At 42.4% G+C, this 20,850-nt stretch overlaps 1 protein-coding gene across 1 annotated transcript in view; it reads right to left on the minus strand.

Moving 5' to 3' along the window:
• CERK (ceramide kinase) overlaps window positions 1–7,399 on the minus strand; it is a 116,681-nt gene extending 109,282 nt beyond the window's left edge. Inside the window, exon 1 of the mRNA XM_029615796.1 lies at window positions 7,052–7,399. Within this exon, the coding sequence (XP_029471656.1) occupies window positions 7,052–7,190 (139 nt within the window). The 5' untranslated portion in view covers window positions 7,191–7,399. The remainder of the gene's footprint in view (window positions 1–7,051) is intronic.
• Between the last annotated feature and the right edge of the window lie 13,451 nt (window positions 7,400–20,850).

Below are 20,850 nucleotides of genomic sequence, written 5' to 3' on the forward strand. Positions count from 1 at the left end.
GGATAAGCAGCATCTCATATACAGGTTGGCATAACCTCCTTTCGTAGTGTAGCCTGCCCAGGTTGCAGAGTCTAACAGCAGACTCACCCAGCTGGTAGTCCTAGTCAGTTGGGCCACTGCCTCTCATGGAAGCCTCCTGATGTCTGCTTTGGCAGCCCCCCCCAACACTTTTCTCCTTGTCCATAATCACACGCTGTTCAGCCCTGTGCCTTGTCCTGAAAGCAGCTTTACAAAAAATAAGAGAAGCGAGAGCTACTTATGTTCCGCCTTTCAGCCCTTCAAAGCAGATTATATTCAGGTACTGTAGCCATTTCCCTAGCCCCCAGAAGGCTTACAAGTCTATGGGCCATATTTACTAAGCATTTTTTTCTTATAGACACAAAAAAATGGGAGAAAACCTTTAGTAAATAACCCCCTCAAGTTTGTACCTGAGGCAATGGAGGGTAACATGACTTGCCCAAGGTTACAAGGCGTGGTGGTGGGATTTGAACTCTGCTGCACTAACCATTAGGCTCCTCCTCCACTCCAATTTCATGATTCCCAGCTGCATTGCCCATAAAATCCTGCATTACTTCTTTTCTCTCCCCCCTCTCTGGAGTACTCTTCTCTCTTTCATTCTTTGATGAGCTCGCTGCTCTGTATTGCTGGACAGCTTCCAACTATGCAAAAGCCTCTGCTCCATCTCCCAGGACCTTTTTTCAGCCCTGGCCAGCTAGAGGTGCTAGGAGACACCTACAGATTCTGGCCAGCCCTTGCAGGGCTATCATCTGTTCCGTTTGTGCTGTTACGGTAATTCCACTTCAGTTTGTCACCGTCCAACATGTTTTCCCCACGTTTCACAAAGTCTAACTGAGCGTATATAAAGCAGCACTTAATCAAGTCACCCAAAAGCTGTATAGGACAAGTTTAACTTTATGGGAGTTTACAACGATATCATACAACACTGTAAATCACACATATCAACCAGAAGAAAGCAAATCTTAAGTATTTCCAGTGAACATCCTTGCTAAGTCCTCTTGTAGTAATATGCGTGTATGTGCTAGGGAAGACAAGGGGAGATAGTCGAGGGAAAGATGCTTTAAGCAATGGCTACAATTTGTCTCGCATTCATACATCAGCATCACCTGCTGATGTGCAAACATGACTTACATGCAATAATATTGCAGAAAGAAAATTTCTCAGTGATTATGTACACATGCCGTCTATAAGTGCCTCTCTACGGCAGTGGTTTTTTCCCCCATCATGATATACCTGATGAACAACACTCGCACATGAGACACACTGCTCGTTACAATCCATGGTGGAAATTTTTTAAAAAGCTTAAGTACTACTTTTCTTCTTAAGAATGACAGAAGGGAAAGATAAGAGTACTCTCCTGAACAGAAAGTACAGATTATAGTAATCCACTCGTACCAGAACAGCACTAACTGCCAGCACTCAAACAGTAACAATCTTACCTAAGAAAAGGCAACACTGCACATATCATACCTGGCCCTAAAACATCAATACACCTCCTATTAGGAAAACAGAATAAACCAGACTGCTATAGATCCCTTTATGGAAACTACATGCCAGCAGAATATTTCACTTCAGTCACAGGTACAGACCCTCACAAAGAAAAAAGAAAAAAAAAAGAGAGGACATAAAGCATAAATAGAAACATGCTGCCAAAAACAGAATAATTAAAACTAAAAAGGATTAAAAAAAATATCCTCTGTGCTCCATATCCGGGAATGTTTGATTTCCAGGTGCCCTGAGATGGTCATGAATTAGCAAGAGGAGAGGAGAGGGGGGGTTTGCTCACAACTTTCTCCCCTCTCTCAATCATACACACAAGCTCTCAGTCTCTCACACACAGGCTCTCTCTCTCACTTATATACACAGAATCTGTCACACACACATACTCCCTTGCAATCTCTCCCACCCCTCCACCAAACCACAAGTGATGGCAGCAGAAACCTCCATCTCCACGATAAGAAAAGGAGAGTCCCATCGGCCATGGGAGCAGACGCTGGTCCTCTTCTTGCCCCAGGCCACGCTAATCTTCCCCTTGCTCAGGCCAGTGCTGTTTCTACTTGTGACAATGGCATGGTTTCTTCTCCCCCCCCAGCCCCTCCCATGTTCATAGGCACATTGCAGACCATTGCCCCAAAGTGTTTCTATCAGCAGTTTTGCTGTGTCCCACCCGGGCCATCAGCATTTCAATCCCAGGCAGAGGAAGAGTGTGTCTCGCTGGAGCGGCTGAGAGGGAGAAACGAGCAGCCGAGCCAGCAGGAGAGCGGGAAATGCGGCAACACACCTGCATGTGCTTGGCGACACACCGGTTGAGAAATGTTCAAAGCTCAGAATAAAAGGTGCTCTCGGATTTGACCCATAAAGAACCAGTGGATCTTTGACTGGAATGTTTAAAGCCGGTTCTATATCTTCTTTTTTGCAAGTCTGTTTATCTTTGGGAAATTAAATTTTTTTTGACAAGTTTTAAGAACTATTTAGACTCCCCCCCCCCCCCCCCAATGCCTTGTATTTTCATATCTTCCCAAACTAGGTACCCTCTTTTGCTCTAAGAAAATCAAAAGCTCTTACCCAATAAGAATGTTCTCCTATAGAACTGCTGCCCTGTGCAAGGCTCTCCTTAACAACAGAAGATATTTGGATCTGCCCTATAAAAGATATTTATTTATTTATGGTTTTTATATACCGGAAGTTCCTGTATACAATACATATCACTCCGGTTCACATTTAACAAAAATAACTATCGCCGGGGAGGCGGTTTACATGGAACATATCGAATGTAATGAACGGATAATCTATAGTACAATACAATCTATAACGGAACAACTAGGATCAACTTAACAACCCAATATGGAACATATAACTGAAGCAATATACACATTAACATATTGTTGTAAGACAAGGATGCTTGTTTTTTTCTTCTTGCTTTAGCTCTCTGGGAAAGCTTGACGGAAGAGCCAAGTCTTGAGTATCTAACTCCAATATTGGCAGCTGATTTAGAACCTAGTTGGAAGCACTAAAGGCCCTCTAATCTGTTTTTATTTAATTCCAGTATAAAGTCGCCATATCATTACACTATATTTGCTACAGGTGTTCTTGCACAAAAGTCTATGGCGAGAAGCATTTTATGATACTATGGAGGCTCAGTCTCAGCCCAGATGTTGCTGGTATTACTCCTAAGAGAGATTTTCCTCTCATGACTCCTGTTCCTCTGATTAGACTTACAGATCATAAGTTAATTGTTAACAAGACTTAAAATGGCCAGATGTAAAAAAGTTCTGGGAGTACTTTTCTTTTATGACTGGTTTAGGATTCCTTGGCAAGCCTTAGATATGGAAAAGCCTGTCGCCTTAGTTAATGAGGCCTTTTTAAACAGTTTATGAGTTTTTTCCTCAGCTGTAAAGCATTCCAACTGCTTGTACTACTCATCTGTTAACACATGGCATTACATTTTACACTGATGACTACAGCTTGTGAGGAACTTGTCCATTTTCTACAATTGATGGCTGAGTCCTTACGAATCTTAGAGAACCTTCATAAAGTGAAAGAAAATAAAAAGGAAGTGATTTAATTTGGCATCTAATGAAAGCTGCAACAGTTACATAATTTAAATGTGGGCTTTGAGAGAAGAACCTTTAGTGACTGTGGATACATCAGACGCACATCACAGAAGCCAGACCCGGTTTCCTGTTCTCAATGGGGGTGAGTCAGTTCCATTGTTACAAGAGCTGAATACTCTGATCAGCAGTCATTGCCACAAACTTCCCATAACATCAGCAAGACTATTAGTAGCTTTTCCTTTGTCTAAATTTCTCACTGCATCCTCTTAGCTTTTTTTTTTTTTTTTTTTTTTAAAGAAAAATTACAATTCAGTATTTACTATGGCAGTGCCTTTCCATTGCTTCCGTGGTTCCTAAAGTACCTGCTTACCTAAACCATAAAAATAAAAAAAGGTTTGCATAAGTATAGTTCATGAAACCTTTGCTTTTTTGGCCTGAAAGTTTCTCCAGCTAATTTTGGACTTCCTGGCCAACTGGAACCAGTCTCTATTGGCCAACAGGGCCATGAATCTTCACTTGCAACTACTAAGAATTTTCTCTCCTATTTTGCAACCACTGACTGCAGTGACACCACTTGGCGAGGGTCTACAAAAGCCAGCTCCCTTGGGAATCCAGTATGCATGTAACCTAGTGCTAGCCAGCAGGGGTTGCCATTGATCAATGGCAAAGACTCCTTTCCTCCAAAGACCCGTGAACACTGCCTCCACAGTATCTTTAGCTCCGGCTGATCAGGGGAACACAGGCTGAGTCCAGGAATCAATTCCACATCTTCTACATGACTACCACTGAGCCGAACCACGTGGAACCTTTTCTAATAAAATACTACGGCTTATTTTTATAGTGCTACTGGATGGACGCAGCGCTGTATAAATGTTGAAAGTATTCAGGTGCAATAAATCCCTTCTCCAAAAAGCCTACAATCTAAACGGGTACCTGAGGCAGTCAGAGCCTCTAATATGGTTTCAGTGTTTGTCTTGGTGTATGTCAGTTTTAAATCAGGTTGATCACTTAGGATTATAGATAGGCAGGTGAGAAATATTTTAAATAAAATAAACATGGGCAGCCATAGAAAACAGAAGTGTCAGGTTTTAGACCACCTTCAACTAATGGAAAATCAAGGCAGGTACATTGCAAAAAAAAAAAAAAGTTTTGATCCTGACATAATTCTATTAAATGAGGAAGTAATGAACTGCCACTGATGTTGCCATTTCAGGATTTTTGGTATAATAAATCTGTTTTGTAAAGGGCCTTTTGTTTTTCTTTTTAAAGTTTTGTAAATCAGATGTCAAGAAATATCACCGAAGGCTGCTAAACTCCCTGCCCATCTACTGAAACTCATTAACAGCTGGTATCAGTTCTTGCTCTCTGCCTTTTCCATAATAAGGAAGTAGCTTATGGGCTGACAGCAACTTGTCACATATTTGAAAGGAGGAGAAAGGCTGAGTGCAGCTAAGTGTATTGTAGAAGCCATGTGAAGATTTCAATATAACCACTTCTATTCATTTTAATTTTTCTAAATTTTTAACAGCAGAGAACTGCAGTTTCCTCTCTTATTACAGGGAGGAAGAGGGAAAAGGTGGTATATCTGTTTCTTGCCTTATTTTTGGCTAAGATCCAGCTGCATGATTTGAGCTACAGGCTGAGAAAGGTCCCTTCTTGGCCTTTTGGCCAAAATTAAGAACCAACGTTGGAGGAAAAGAGGGGAGAGATTAATGTTCTGTCACCGGATCCCATTAGGTGACAGAATGATCTACCTATCAAAAATCCTCCTGCTTAAAAAAAAGAACACCTGCAGGATATCACTCTCTTTCTCCCTAGCTGAGAAGTGTTGCCAAGTCAATCTACAGCCCATGCTAGGAAACAGACCACTTCCCACCTGATTATAATCTAAATATAGATCAGAGTCTTCTTGCAGTTTCATCTAGATTGACATTCATCTTACCACTTCTTCTTGAGAGCTTGATGCAGCTGTATTGCCAGTTTGTGCAAGCTGGCTTTCTTTTTTTCCCTTTCTGGCCCTCTACTGTAAAAAGTAGTACAGCAAGATGTGAACCTATAAAGGACTACTAACATTTGGCATCACAGTCACACACCAAAGTTGTGGAAAAACAACCCATTTTGCCATTCTTTTATGTTTGCTCATGAAAAAATCCTAAATGTAAAGGTGTGGAAACCAGTGCTGCACTGGACTCTAGAAACAGGAGCCCATGACAGGCCCAGAATGATGTGTCTATTCCAATTATCTGGGGCTACAAACTACATGGATTAAGGAGTTTTGTCTATTGTGTGTCTAGATATAAAATGCTCTGACTAAAAACTGAGATATCAAGATGCTAAAGGTCCTGTTACATTCCCTAAATATAGGGCTCTGTTTGTTACAGGTAATCTGCATAGAGCAGCAATTACTATCCTTAAAAAAAACAAACCTTGCAGGGCAGACTGGATAGGCCACATGGGTCATTTTCTACAGACATTTAATGTTACTATGATTTTCCCACAAGCACAAAATGGGAGAAAAACATTTATAAATCAGATCAATAACTAAAAGACCATAGCTTTATTATTTTATAATTCAGGCTACCTTAGACTATTAGAAAGAAGTACAAACTTAAAAAGTATTCTTTTTAAAGTAGAACGAGTATTACAAACCAAACATATAAGAGTGCAAACTTTGCAGAGCTGATGAGAACAGGTTGTGCATTTCCTTCACCCTTGATGACATTTAGCTGACAAAACACTTCTAAAGCAAACAGAAGGCCCTGCGGTGGTGGTATTCAGAGGTCATGCACCGCCTGCTGTTCCGCAGATAAGACAAGTTAAACTATAATTAAATAACAAAACTCATTTACAGTACATTAAGGGTCTGCTCCATGATCATGTTCTTTTCTTGGTGCATGCAACATCGAAAGTGGCCACGAGATACGTGTATTTAGTTCTCAAATTATTACAACTGTCAGTTCAATCTCGATCAAATCCCATAAGGATTTAAACACCTACTTGTGTTGAACTGAAATGAAATATTAAGTAAAAAAAAAAAAAAATCCGAGCAAGATAAACATGGAACAACAAAACAGAATCTAAGATACAGGTGCTGCTTTTCATAATTCTGAAGTTTTACACAAGTATTAAGGGCCCCCCTCTTTTCGTCTATGGGGAAATGCTTAACACAAGCGCCTTGGTGCATCTCATTACACATCGACAGGAAAACAGAAACATACTTCGCGATTTTCAGATGCACAAAGCCGGCCCACAAAAAATAAAAGATGAAAACCAAAAGCCTCACTGAGGCGAAAATACTCCAGAGCCGCAGCAGTGTCCTCCTATATGTAACTGTGCCAAGAGTCGCATTCGGTCCGGACCGAGCAAGCCAGCACCTGGCGCTGATCCGCAGTGACAGCCCGGGCATTGCCGGAACGGAAATCGCCACGGAGCGTGCGTCCGATCGGGAAACCGAGCCGGGCCCCCCCCCAGCCGCTCACCTCTGGCGCTGGCGAGCCGGGGCTGCAGCTCTTCCCAGCGCAGCGCCGCCCGCTCCGGATCTAAGGTGACCTCGCAGCTGCGGTTCTTCACCCACAGCTGCGAGACCAGCGGCGGCGGCGGCCGCCGCCCGGGCTCCATGCTGCGGGCTTCGCCGTTCTCGTCTGCTGCTGCTGCTGCAGGCCCGGCGGGGCTCCAGTTCTCTCTGCCCGCAGAGAGCGGCGGCTAAGGGAGAAGGCGATGCCGGCACAGCCTCCGCTGGCTAGCGGTCCCTCTTCCCCATTGTTCCCGCACGGGAGGCAGGGCCGGGGCCCGCCCCTCGGCGTCAGCAGCCGAGGCCGCTAGCGGCGGCTTCCGGCGAAGGGGCGGAGGCAGCGGCCGCCCCAGCTGGCGCAGGAGCAGAGGGGCCTAGCGGCCTCTGTGCCCGGGCAGCGCTCCGTGACGCCGTGGGATGTGCCCTTTGGTTTCAGCAGGTGGTCTCAGGATACGCGCCTTCACGGAGGGTGCCATCTCATTCAGGCATCAGTAGTCCTAGTAGTTAGAGGCATGGGAGGGAGAACCAGGAAAGCTAGGGTTCAAATCCTCTCCGTGCCCCAGAGACGTCAAGGCTGGGGCCCTCGCAACGAGCAAGACTGAAGGCCTGAGACCGGAGGGGACATGGGGATGCACATTTGGCACTCACCCCTTTGGATATCTTCCCGCCCAGTCCCCCACTCACTCCTCGGCTTTTCTGCCCATAGGCATATTTTGAGAAGAGCCCCCTTACTGCAGGTGCTAGTGCTAATCTGGGATCTCTCTGCCCCCCATCAATCTTACCTTCATATTTCTTGGCCCCAGGGCTTAATTTTAGACAAAAAAAGTGACACTTTGGAGAGGGCAGGGTGAGATGGGTGGGGCCAGGGTCAGGCGGGTCCTGTGCAAGGGGGCAGGACCACAGTGTTGTCTAGCTCATACACACACACAAATAAATGTGGCTGCCCTTGTCTCAGGAGCCAGCAACTCCAACACCTTATTCTCTGCTTCCTCAAATGGCTGGGAGGGCCATAAATATCCATGCAACTACTGGTTCTGGCTGTTTCCTCAGGGGAACCAGAACTGATATATTCTGCCGGCTTTGCTCCACTTTCTTGGGTTGTTCTGTTAGAAATGAAGCCTCAGTAATGGAAACAAAAAGGGATCGAATTAGCACAATTTTGAAAGTTGTGAGAGAGAGTGCGATTCATCAAGGCCAGAGTGAAAGCCTTCATAATTGTCACCACTGCTCACAAAGTTTCAAACTTGTGGTAATTCAAACCCTTTTCTGAGTCTGTTCTTTGCAGTGTCTGCTTTAGTATCATCCCATCCCCTTCTGTTCCCTGCAATACAGGGGGGACCAGAGAAGGGGCTGGATTAAGGAGCAGATTAGCTATTTTCTTCTCTGTGTGCTGCAGGTTCAGTCCCCTGTCCCCTGTCCTTTTCCTTGTAGGCTGTCTGGAGGGGAGGTTCTGAAGCAAAACGCTCCTGCTTTCCCTCTTAAGCCTGAAAAGAAGTGCAGAAACTGCATTCCACCCTGTTCTTCCATTAATTATGCCCTGCTTGCCCCTCAAAGCTATGCAGATAAATTACACAAATCAGCAGTCTCATACTCAACCTCCCTTCCCTCCCCCTGTCCACAGCAATCTCACACTCACCCATCTACTCCCCCAGCCCTGGCACTCTCACACTCACCCCCCTGTCCCCAAAACTCACTCTTCTCCCTTCCCTCCAAGCAGTCTCACACTCATCCTCCATCCCCTTCTCCACCCTCCCCCAAAACAAACTCCAGCAGCACTGCAGATGAGCAACCTCAGGGCATCCTGCCTTTTTTTTCTCCCTGCTAAAATGGAACACCGATCCTTATCTCCATAATGGGAGGGAGGATGGTCCACTGCATCTTCTCTCTTGGATCCAGCTTGTGTTGACACTGCCAGCTCAGCAAAGACATTCGGATCTGCCCCACCACCACAGACTCCTTGGCTTTTGGGGTTTGACCCATGAGGATTCCACCATACTGCCTCATGCTGCTTCTGAACCTGTCTCCTTGGAAACCTATCTTCCAAGTGGCCCCTTTTTGATGCTGCTGCTGCCACCACCAGCTCTTGCCGTGGTCCTGCTGTGTGGCGGCCACTGCTGCTAGACTCTGTTTTTCCCACTGGCCAGGTTCCACGGAGAACCAAGCTGAAAAAAATTTGGACCCCCTGGACTCCCAGCTGTCAAATGCATGAGAAGAGGGGCTCACAACATGAGTACATGAGGCCACCTCCTGTTGTGTGAGTCTCATGCTTAATGTGTGAGACTTAGCATATCTGGTAACCTTGGGCAATTCACTCTGTGTAGTGTCAGTTACAAACTTAGATTATAAACCCTCTGAGGAAAATAGTCACTGTACCTGAATGTAACTGGCCTTGATTTGGAAAGGTGAATAATAAAATTCATATCTAGTTTTTAGGTCTGGGGTCTTGTATTTTTGTTTGGGGGGGAGGAAAGTTGCCAATGTTATATGCTACATATTTAAGTTGCGTTAGGAAAGATGACCATTTACTTGCATCATCCTGTTTCATGCAGGATGATGCAAGGAGGCGATGTCCTTTCGTGGATTACAAACTGGTTAAAAGACAGGAAACAGAGTAGGATTAAATGGTCAATTTTCTCAGTGGAAAAGGGTAAACAGTGGAGTGCCTCAGGGATCTGTACTTGGACCGGTGCTTTTCAATATATATATAAATGATCTGGAAAGGAATATGACAAGTGAGGTTATCAAATTTGCGGATGATACAAAATTATTCAGAGTAGTTAAATCACAAGCAGACTGTGATACATTACAGGAGGACCTTGCAAGACTGGAAGATTGGGCATCCAAATGGCAGATGAAATTTAATGTGGACAAGTGCAAGGTGTTGCATATAGGGAAAAATAACCCTTGCTGTAGTTACACGATGTTAGGTTCCATATTAGGAGGTACCACCCAAGAAAAAGATCTAGGCATCATATTGGATAATACTTTAAAATCGTCGGCTCAGTGTGCTGCTGCAGTCAAAAAAGCAAATAGAATGTTAGGAATTATTAGGAAGGGAATGGTTAATAGAACGGAAAATGTCATAATACCTCTGTATCACTCCATGGTGAGACCGCACCTTGAATACTGTGTACAATTCTGGTCGCCGCATCTCAAAAAAGATATAGTTGCGATGGAGAAGGTACAGAGAAGGGCAACCAAAATGATAAGGGGGATGGAACAACTCCCCTATGAGGAAAGGCTGAAGAGGTTGGGGCTGTTCAGCTTGGAGAAGAGACGGCTGAGGGGGGATATGATAGAGGTCTTTAAGATCATGAGAGGTCTTGAACGAGTAGATGTGACTCGGTTATTTACACTTTTGAATAATAGAAGGACTAGGGGGCATTCCATGAAGTTAGCAAGTAGCACATTTAAGACTAATCGGAGAAAATTATTTTTCACTCAAAGCACAATAAAGCTCTGGAATTTGTTGCCAGAGGATGTGGTTAGTGCAGTTAGTGTAGCTGGGTTCAAAAAAGGTTTGGATAAGTTCTTGGAGGAGAAGTCCATTAATGGCTATTAATCAAGTTTACTTAGGGAATAGCCACTGCTATTAATTGTATCAGTAGCATGGGTTCTTCTTAGTGTTTGGGTAATTGCCAGGTTCTTGTGGCCTGGTTTTGGCCTCTGTTGGAAACAGGATGCTGGGCTTGATGGACCCTTGGTCTGACCCAGCATGGCAATTTCTTATGTTCTTATGCACATAGCAAGCTAATACTTCTGTCTGTACCACCTTCCTCCAAACCTGTGGCCATCATTGCGAAGGCCTTTATACTGACCTGCACAGGGAAAGGTGGGAGAGGAGCACAAAGGGGCTTGGGAGATTTATGTATATTCTACTTGATGGCACTTCAAAGCAGATTATATTCAAGTACTGTAGGTATTTCCCTATCCCCAGAGGGCTTACAGTCTAAGTACCTGATTCACTGTTGGTTTTTCCCTTAGACACAAAATGGGAGAAAAGCCTTAATGAATCAGGCCCTAAGTTTGTAACTGAGGTCACAGAGTGTAAAGTGATTGGAGCAGGCTCACAAGTAGTGGCGGTGGGATCTGAACACTGGTTTCTCTGGTCTCTAGCCCACTGCGCTAACCATTAGGCTACTCCTACTCGACTTATTAACAGGAGGAAGGGCAATCATAATGGGAAAAAAAGTAGAGCTATTCTCTCCACTTTCACAGCCATCGTCCTCTCCTTTTTCTCCCCATCACTCCCTCAGATTTCTCCCTGCTTGCTTCACCAATCCACCCCATCCTCTTCCCCAGGTTTCTTTGTTCCTGCTCTCTCTGGCTTTCTCTTTCCCATCTTATCGTTATTTGGGACCCCTACGAAGATGTGGTGGACCTATAGAAGGAGAAAGGATTGAACATGCCATCTACACCGCAGCACCCCCATGCGAGGCTGCTGCAATGGCTGTTTCCTGCTTCTGTATAAGACAGACGCCCTCTAGAGGAGCTGTGGATTTTTTATTTAAAAGTCTAAGGGAGAGGAGTGTTTTTTCAGTTCCCTCCTTCCTGGAGAAATCCTATGTCCAATTCAGTGGGACAAGACTTAAGAGACTTTCTGATTGATTTTACATTGTAACATCAGTCAAGTGTCCCTCTGGTTCTTTTAAATCCATTTAATGCTTTGGGCCCTAGAGGATATCCTCCTCTTGCCCTCCCCCCACCCCTACCAGTGAAACATTCACTGTATGGGTCTTGAACAGAGTGGATTGTGACTTAGTCCCTATAACGTTTGGGACTGACCCTGTGAATATTAAAGTATTTCTCAAGTTCAGGGTTTCATTTATACCCTTCTAAACTCTGCAAAATGTGAGAACACAGTCTCTGCAGTTTGGGCCATGGGAGCAGTTGGCCAGCAGTACAGGGAGCACAAACTTGTGTTCCTCGTGTCCTGGTGATTGCCAGAGGGAGTGAGGGAGGCAACAGAGGTTGAGCCTGAACTTTGAGCTACCTTGTGGATCCCTTCAAAAGAACCTTGTATCCCAAAGAGCCAGTATGCCCCTGCTTATCCTACTTAGAACAAAAAAAGTGATATATCAACTTATATACAGTTTTTACTTTTATTTATACAGAATATAAAATATATATAAAAGTCTTTTAATAATTACAGAGATGCACATAGAAAAAGCTCAGGAACAGTTCACTCAATAACAGTAAAACCATACCCACACATACAACCATTCACACCAATAAAAACCAAATCTAACCAAATCTCTCAATGTCTCCCAACATGTTTCGCTACAAAGAGCTTCTTCAGGGGAGTCCACGATAATCACAAATCACAATCGAGTTGATGTTCCTGTGCACTTTAAAAACAGCACGCTCTTGCACTTTTCTCTCTCAAACACTGATTCACTCCTCCAAAGAAAATCATGTACGTGTATCTTTCCAAATGAACTGTTGTATGGTAAACGCTCTTACGAAAAGCTACTAAGAACATAAGAACATGCCATACTAGGTCAGACCAAGGGTCCATCAAGCCCAGCATCCTGTTTCCAACAGTGGCCAATCCAGGCCATAAGAACCTGGCAAGTACCCAAAAACTAAGTCTATTTCATGTTACTGTTGCTAGAAATAGCAGTGGCTATTCTCTAAGTCAACTTAATTAATAGCAGGTAATGGACTTTTCCTCCAAGAACTTATCCAATCCTTTTTTAAACCCAGCTATACTAACTGCACTAACCACATCCTCTAGCAACAAATTCCAGAGTTTAATTGTGCGTTGAGTGAAAAAGAACTTTCTCCGATTAGTTTTAAATGTGCTACTTGCTAACTTCATGGAGTGCCCCCTAGTCTTTCTAATATCTGAAAGAGCAAATAACCGATTCACATCTACCCGTTCTAGACCTCTCATGATTTTAAACACCTCTATCATATCCCCCCTCAGTCATCTCTTCTCAAAGCTGAAAAGTCCTAACCTCTTTAGTCTTTCCTCATAGGAGAGCTGTTCCATCCCCTTTATCATTTTGGTCGCCCTTCTCTATACCTTCTTCATCGCAATTATATCTTTTTTGAGATGCGGCGACCAGAATTGTACACAGTATTCAAGGTGCTGTCTCACCATGGAGCGATACAGAGGCATTATGACATTTTCCGTTTTATTCACCATTCCCTTCCTAATAATTCCCAGCATTCTGTTTGCTTTATTGACTGCCGCAGCACACTGAACCGACGATTTCCTCCAAAATGGAACATAAAGGGCCGTATTTTAAAAGATACGCGCAGGCCTACATTTGTGCATGCAACCCGGCGCGCAGAAATGTATGTCCGATTTTATAACATGCGTGTGCAGCCGCGCGCATGTTATAAAATCCAGGGTCGACGCACACAAGGGGGTGCACAATTGCGCTGAGCCATGCAGTCTTCCTCCGTTTCCTCCACCCCCCCCCACCTTCCTCTACCTAACCCGCCCCCCAGCCCTACCTAAAACCCCCCTTTACCTTTATCCTATAAGTTGCGCCCACTAGTGCGTCCCTAGCGCCTCCTTTTTGAAAGAAGCTGCGGCTGTCAGCAGATTTGATAGCCAACACTCAATTTTACCGGCGTCAGTTCTCAAACCCCCTGGCAGCCATGGGTTCGGAAAATGGACGCCGGCAAAATTGAATGTCCGTCTTCCAACCCGCGGGCCGTGGGCAGATTTAAAAATTTTTTTTATTTTTGGGGCCTCCGACTTAATATCACTATGATATTAAGTCGGAGGCTCAGTTTTTTCTGCTTTTCTGTACGTTTTCCCGGTGCTGGCCGAAATTAAAATGTGCGACTTGCGGCACATTTTACTTTCTGTATCGCGCGGAAATAACTAATTGGCCCGCAACATGCATTTGCATGTTGTGGGCACTATTAGTTGGGGGGGGGGGGGGGGGGTTTGACCACGCGTTTTCCATGCCCTATATCTTCTACTGTATAAGGGGTAAAAATAGCGCATCAAAAACGCGTATCCAACCGGGGGCTAACAGTGCGCTTGGCCTAAGCGCACTTTACTGCATCAGCCTGAATATGGCAAAGACAGAGCTGCTTCTCTTCCTCACCCCACCCTCCACTATAATCCCCTGAGTTCTCTCAGCCCATATTCTTGGTGGCATCTTCAACTCCTCTCTTTCCTTCTGTACACATATATTAAACACTGCTAAAATGTGTCATTTCTTTCTCTATAGCATCACCAAAATCTGTCCCTTCCTTTCTGAACACACTACCAGAATCCTTATCCACTTTCTCATCACCTCCTGCTTAGACTACTGCAAGCTGCTCCTCACAGGTCTCCCAGTGAACCATCTCATTCCATTTCATTCTATCCAAAATTCATGCTGAATCCACTACATATGAAATGTGGTTTAAATTTAAAATGAATGAACTGCATAGCAGCTCATTAATTTTGAATTCAGCAGAATTAGTAGAAGGAGGCAACAAACTCCATCTACTTTTACTCCTTTAGAAGAGGGATTCATGACCCCATTGCAAACTGGCCCTCTTCCACATTGCCCCACTCCACAGTTTCTCTGGTTTTCTCCTCCACAGTCCCGGGTGAAGATCTTGCCTTCACCAAGATTTCAGAGCTCAAAGGGGTCCCTCTGTCTGAGCCACCCGGCAGCAACGCCATGGTATCTGTGGGACTTAGAACTCCTTTGAGTCTAACAGAATGGTCAACCACATGAGGGGATCTGATTCTCTGTGGCTCAATGAGCTATCCAGCTCTGGAGGTCCACACACCACTAGTACTCTTCCAGATACCCACCAAAGGAGGCCCCGGAGTAACTGCTTACAGGCCTAAAAAATGGGTCCATTAGGCCTGATGCTGGCTGGAGAAGGATAAACCCTCATTTTGCCTTTTCTCTTCAGCATAATGGGGAAGGGAGTCATGCTGTAAGGAGTCAGAGCCATCAGAATCAGTAAGAGATGACTTCGCAAGCCCTGTTAGCCATGACCATCTTGGGATCTCTTTCTCCTCCCCACTTTCCAGGCACGTTTTTGAAGGTCATCAGTAAACCACAAAATTAAAATGAAAAAAGCTACTGAAGATATGAAACATGTTGGAGATGAAAACAAAAAATCTACAGGTCCCAGAAGACCCGAGTTATTACTAGTAGATCAAGAAAGATCAGAGGATAAAAAAAAATGACCATGTACAAATAAAATTATCATGGAAAGAATTGATCTGCTGAGAAAATTCAAATCCATTCATCATGCTGTGCAAACAGATTAATTCAGAATATTTTCACAGTCAGTCCTGCACTTCAGTATGGTGAAAAATTGAAATAAAAAGCTTTCAGCATCAAAAAGCATCAGTGCAAGTCAGTAAAACCAATTCATTGCATTATTTATAACCCAACAGAGGACTTTCATGACAGATGCAAATTTATACAGGGAGCATCCTGTTAGGAATGACTAAGCATATTGATGACTCTTTTCCATTCTTTTCTGTCTAATTGTAGACAGGAAATGAACTTTTATTCCATTTGTATGAAGCACATTTACAAAAGTTCTCTATTTGGGCGGGGGGGGGGGGGGGGGCAGGGTGACAGGAGCGGGGGATTCTGGGAAAGGTCCCAGCAGTTTCCTCCTGCTCCTTTGGGTTTCCATTTCAATTGGAACTGAAGCTAGGATTCAGAGCAAAGAGTTTTCATTCGCAGCTCCTTAGGGATTTTTTTCCACATTTTTTATGGCTTCCCAACTTACTAAGGCCAATCGTTTCATTAACGGTTTTTGGCCACAGACATTGAACCAGGGCTTCTCCTGGAACCCTGCAATAGTGGGTACTAATCCAGCCACCCCTTCCTCCCCTCTTCTGCAGCATCCCTAGCTGCTGCTGGCCCAGGAGATGGAACACCCCGAGCAGGGAATCAAACACGGATCTTCCACACCGCAGTGCACTGCCACCGAGCTGGCCCCAAAATTCTGTATTCTAATGGCCTGATAATGGTAAAATGAAGTGTTAACCAAAATTAAAATGTTTTCAACTTCTTGCTATAACAAAGCAGGTCAGATTGTGGATTTTCTTTCCTGATAATACAGAGTTATTATTCTGTTCTGCAACAGCTAGTGATGCATGAGTGGCTTTTCCTAAGCCATCCACCTACAGCACAGTTCACTGCACATTGCCTTGTCATGAGTAAAGGCTAGCCTTGCTTAGATGATACCTCTGGGACAGTTTTGTATTAAACTATGGAATGCTTTTGGGGTCAGGAGAGATATAGGCAAGTTCACTGTCAGTTTGGTTTTATTGAGCTTTTCTGATCTGCTCATGCATCTGCAGTAAGATATGAAAAAAAAAAAGACCTCTTCCATCCCTACATGTATTGTATGCTGCCTCAACAACTAAATAACTACAGAATAATGTGGCAATTTTACATATAATCACACTGCTAAAGAATCAATATATTATAGTGACTTATCAAATGATTATTTAGAAAATGCTTTATTTTGTACAAGACATCAACTTATATAAACTCATATATAAAATCTCATTTATATCACAAGATACACATAAGGACAACCCAGGAACAATATATATCCCACGTTATAAATAAAAAACAAACACTCATCCATCCATCCATACAATTTAAAAATTACAACATTCTTTTCTTTTACTTCTTCTCTTTTACAGAACTCCCAACATGTTTCGCTGTGAAGGCTTCTTCAGGGGAGCATGCATCCAATTACAAAATTAATGTTCCTGAGCATTTTCATGCCACTTCATCTTGAAAACATGTAATTCTTCTAATCAAAGATCATATATATGTATCTCTTCATATTTATCTTTTTCAAATCCCGATCTCGAGGATTCAGATAAATCCACAGAAGAAATGCTATCCTTAGATTTTCATGTACTCCGAATCACAAACGCTCAAGGCGAACCCGCGTCTGTGCAACATACATCAAAGTTTCCAGCTGTTCGAATTAATGTGGGATATATATTGTTCCTGGGTTGTCCTTATGTGTATCTTGTGATATAAATGAGATTTTATATATGAGTTTATATAAGATGATGTCTTGTACAAAATAAAGAATTTTCTAAATAACCATTTGATATGTCACTATAATATGTTGCCTCAACAACTAAAGCAACAGTATATTGCATTACAAATGTGCCATACAGAATGTCTATCTCATTGTTGTAACAGCATCACAAAAATGTTCATACTTTTAGCCTCTTGTATTTTATAATTTCTTTTTAGATTGTATTGTAATCTGATTTGATATCATAATGAATTGCGATATATCAATTCAATAAATTAAATTAAATACTTTTAGCCATTTTTTCTGAATAGTTATATGTAAATGAATTTTGCATGTTTATAAAGGAAATGCAGGTGAGAAAATATGCCCCATGTGGAACTAGACCTTATCTACTACAGGATGCAGGTCCTGTTTTTTTTGTGGAGCACTAGCAAATCGTTTGCCTCAGCTGCAGTTCTAGTCTCTCACCAGGAGAGGAAATTTATGCCATATCTTTCTCTTTTTAACAAATGTTCAACCACTCAGTATCCAATTTTTGTTGTTTTATGCTATTATAAGTAATACTATGGATGTGTACACTCAAAATTTTGTTTCTGTTTTATGTATTTGTTTATTGGAATGTTTTTTTGTTTTTCATTTTCAGGGCTTTTAATTTTTAATTTTTTTTTTCTTTTGGCAAAAAGTGTGAACTGTTTGCTAATAGCACGTGCTATTAGCAAACACCAACCGCTATTGTATTTTATTTATTGTCATTTTTTATTGCCATTTTTCATTGATATTTATTGTTGTTTATTTATTAATTATTTATTAATTGTTATTGCATTTATTTTCATTTATTAATTGTTATTTATTAATTGTTAGCATTGTTTTATATATATATATATTTTATTCTGTTTCTTGGATTAACTATGTTCATTGTAAACCGCTAACTTGAAGTGATAGTTACTGTTCATTGTAAACCGGGGTGATATGTATATTATACAGGAACCTCCGGTATATAAATCCTTAAATAAATAAATAAATAAACATACATAATTAAAAACTAAACAAAGATGTACATAAAAATACAAATACAGATACAAGTGCTAAATTACAATTGAAAAAGCATTTCTATATGTGACTTCTAATCTCTGCCTAAAACTACTTTCTGTTAATTACCACACTACGGGGCTCATGCTGTGGCTAGGAAGAGGCAGCATGCATGCTTACACATGTTCTCAGAAAGGAGCTCCTCCAGCTTATAGAGCCTCTGCTGGTGACCCTTGTTGCTGCGAGGTGCTGAGAGCAGAGCCCAGATGCTGCTCTGGAACTGAGCATCAGGCAGTGGTGGCTTTTCCGTGGCCCACCTGATCAGGTCTGAAAACGCACCCAGTGTGCCATGGGAAACACTGATTTAAACCCAGCTTCTTTAAGAACTGTGAAAATAAAATCCCTTACCTTGTCATCAAGCTCTCTTTGCCGAGCAGTTCCGTCTCTGTCCTAACCAACTCTGTCTGAGGATTCTTGTTTTGGAGCTTGCTATGAATGCTGATAACAGGGAGTGAGTGAGTGGATAAGAAGAAGAGTTGGAGCCTTGACAGTACATGGCAATGTAACTGCTCTCAGGTTTTAAACCTGTGCTGATTGAGTTACCTTTCTGTCTCTTACCACAAATGCAATATAGGATGAGCACGCGTCTTTGCTACTGAAGTTAAGCTATAAAAGGTTAGAACACATGGAACAGATTTGGCAGAATCACAGAGGCTAGAAGTCAGGTGTTCTTGAAATATGTAATGCTTCTTTTGCTAAAGCAAGTCCCTTGGTGCTTTGAAGTAAAGTGCATGCGGGGAGGTGGATTGTGCATGGAGGAAAGAGATAGCAAAAGAAGGAAGAATTTCCTATCTGTCATTTAGGTTTCTCAGAATTCCACCAGAATAGCTTTGACCATTGTATGGTGACAGAACTCATTATCAGGCAGAGCAGGTCCTCCAACAAAACTTGAGTATTTATTTATTTATTTATTTATTTGTTTGTTTGTTTGTTTTTATATACTGGTGTTCAATTTACATATCACATCGGTTTACATATATCTTTGAAGGTGCAGGAAGCAAAAAATCACTACTGTACCTGATCACATATTATTATTATTTATTAATTGCCTTCAGGGACTATACTTTAACTCAAGACAGTGTACAATATGTAGGTATATAATAATGCATTAGAATTATACAGTAGGTGCAACTTAACAATATGGTGTAGGCAGAATGCAAAGTGTGATGGCACCAAGGGGCAGGGAGCTAATGGTCTTGGAACTGGGGCACTGGATTGTCTGGTCTAATCACACTATAGTATCCTCTGAGATGAGATAGGGGAAGAACTCCTTGCATAGTGACTAACACCTAGATTAGATGGTGTCATGGGGTTATTAGGTAAGGGGGAAGAGAGGAAGAATGGGGGTGGGGGGGGGGAAGGCAATCAGTAACATATTTGGATGTTATGACCATAGGGTTTTTAAAAAAAATGTTGTGAGTTCTTGCATAATTTGCTACAGGTGAACAGCAGTATTGTTACAAAGATTAATGTAGTATAGCCGTTAAAACACAGGACTGGATGAAATGAACTTGATTTTAATTTCAGCTTTGCCACTGACTCTTGTGTGACCTTAAGAACATCGAATTACTTCCTTTACCCTTATTTGTTGGCTTACAAATGATGAGCACGATTTTTCTTGCTCCCTTAGATAAGCTCTCATATAGAATTCAAGCACTAAACTCGGCTGTATCTGAAGCTTTATGACTGTAAAGAATAATTATTATTATGATGATTAGTCTTTATGGAGAATTTGCCAGGAGAGGTCACTGAAGGCAAATAGTTGAAACTTTGTACAACTCGAAACACAAAATGTTGTTTCATTGCTTCTAGAAAAATAAATGTATTGGAGGTTTTCAATGTGCAGGACTGTTTTTCTGCAAATCAATCAACACAGTACTGCTATACAGATGTTAAAGTGCATGCAGTGTGCTATTCATCAATATTAAAGACACAAATTTGCTTGTATTTAAGTAATTAATTCCTAGCTCTCATGATAATTGCAACTGTTTAGTTAAAATAGAATGCAGATGGAGGTGGCTGTTTTTTTAAATAGTTTGAGATTTTAGAATTGACAAGATGAGTTCACAACAGGGGAATGTGTCCTTTGATTCATCACATTCCAAAGCAAGTCAAAAGAACATAAAAAGTTGCCATACTGGGTCAGATTGAGGATCCATCAAGCCCAGCATCCTGTTTCCAACAGTGGCCAATCCAGGATACAAGTACCTGGCAAGTACCCAAATATTAAGTAGATCCCATGCTACTGATGCCAGTAATAATCAGTGGCTATTACTGGCATTAGCAGCATGGGATCAGTTGGCTCATCATTGATAATAACACAAGAAACCTCCACTAGACAAGTGCACATTTTCCATTCTTGTAAAAGGAAATAGGGGTGTGTGTATACTATATATAATTTATTTTTTTTAAACTATCCCCCTCATTTATCAAAATGCGCTAAGGCGTTTTCACATGCGTTAAGGGCTTATCGCATGCGAAAAGCCCCGTTAACGCATGTGAACATGTCTTTAATGCATGCGATAGCACCATATCGTATGGTGCGATGCAAATTTGAAAAACAGGAGGAGTTAGGGGCGGGGAGTGGAGTGGGCTGGGCTAGCCAGTCTGCGAAGTGCTATCGCACAGACTTAACGTTGATTTTAACTACACCTTTTTCATTAGTGTTAAGCCGTGTGATAG

The sequence above is a fragment of the Rhinatrema bivittatum genome, chromosome 9 (assembly GCF_901001135.1).
Source record: "Rhinatrema bivittatum chromosome 9, aRhiBiv1.1, whole genome shotgun sequence".
In the NCBI taxonomy this organism is placed as follows: Eukaryota; Metazoa; Chordata; class Amphibia; order Gymnophiona; family Rhinatrematidae; genus Rhinatrema; species Rhinatrema bivittatum.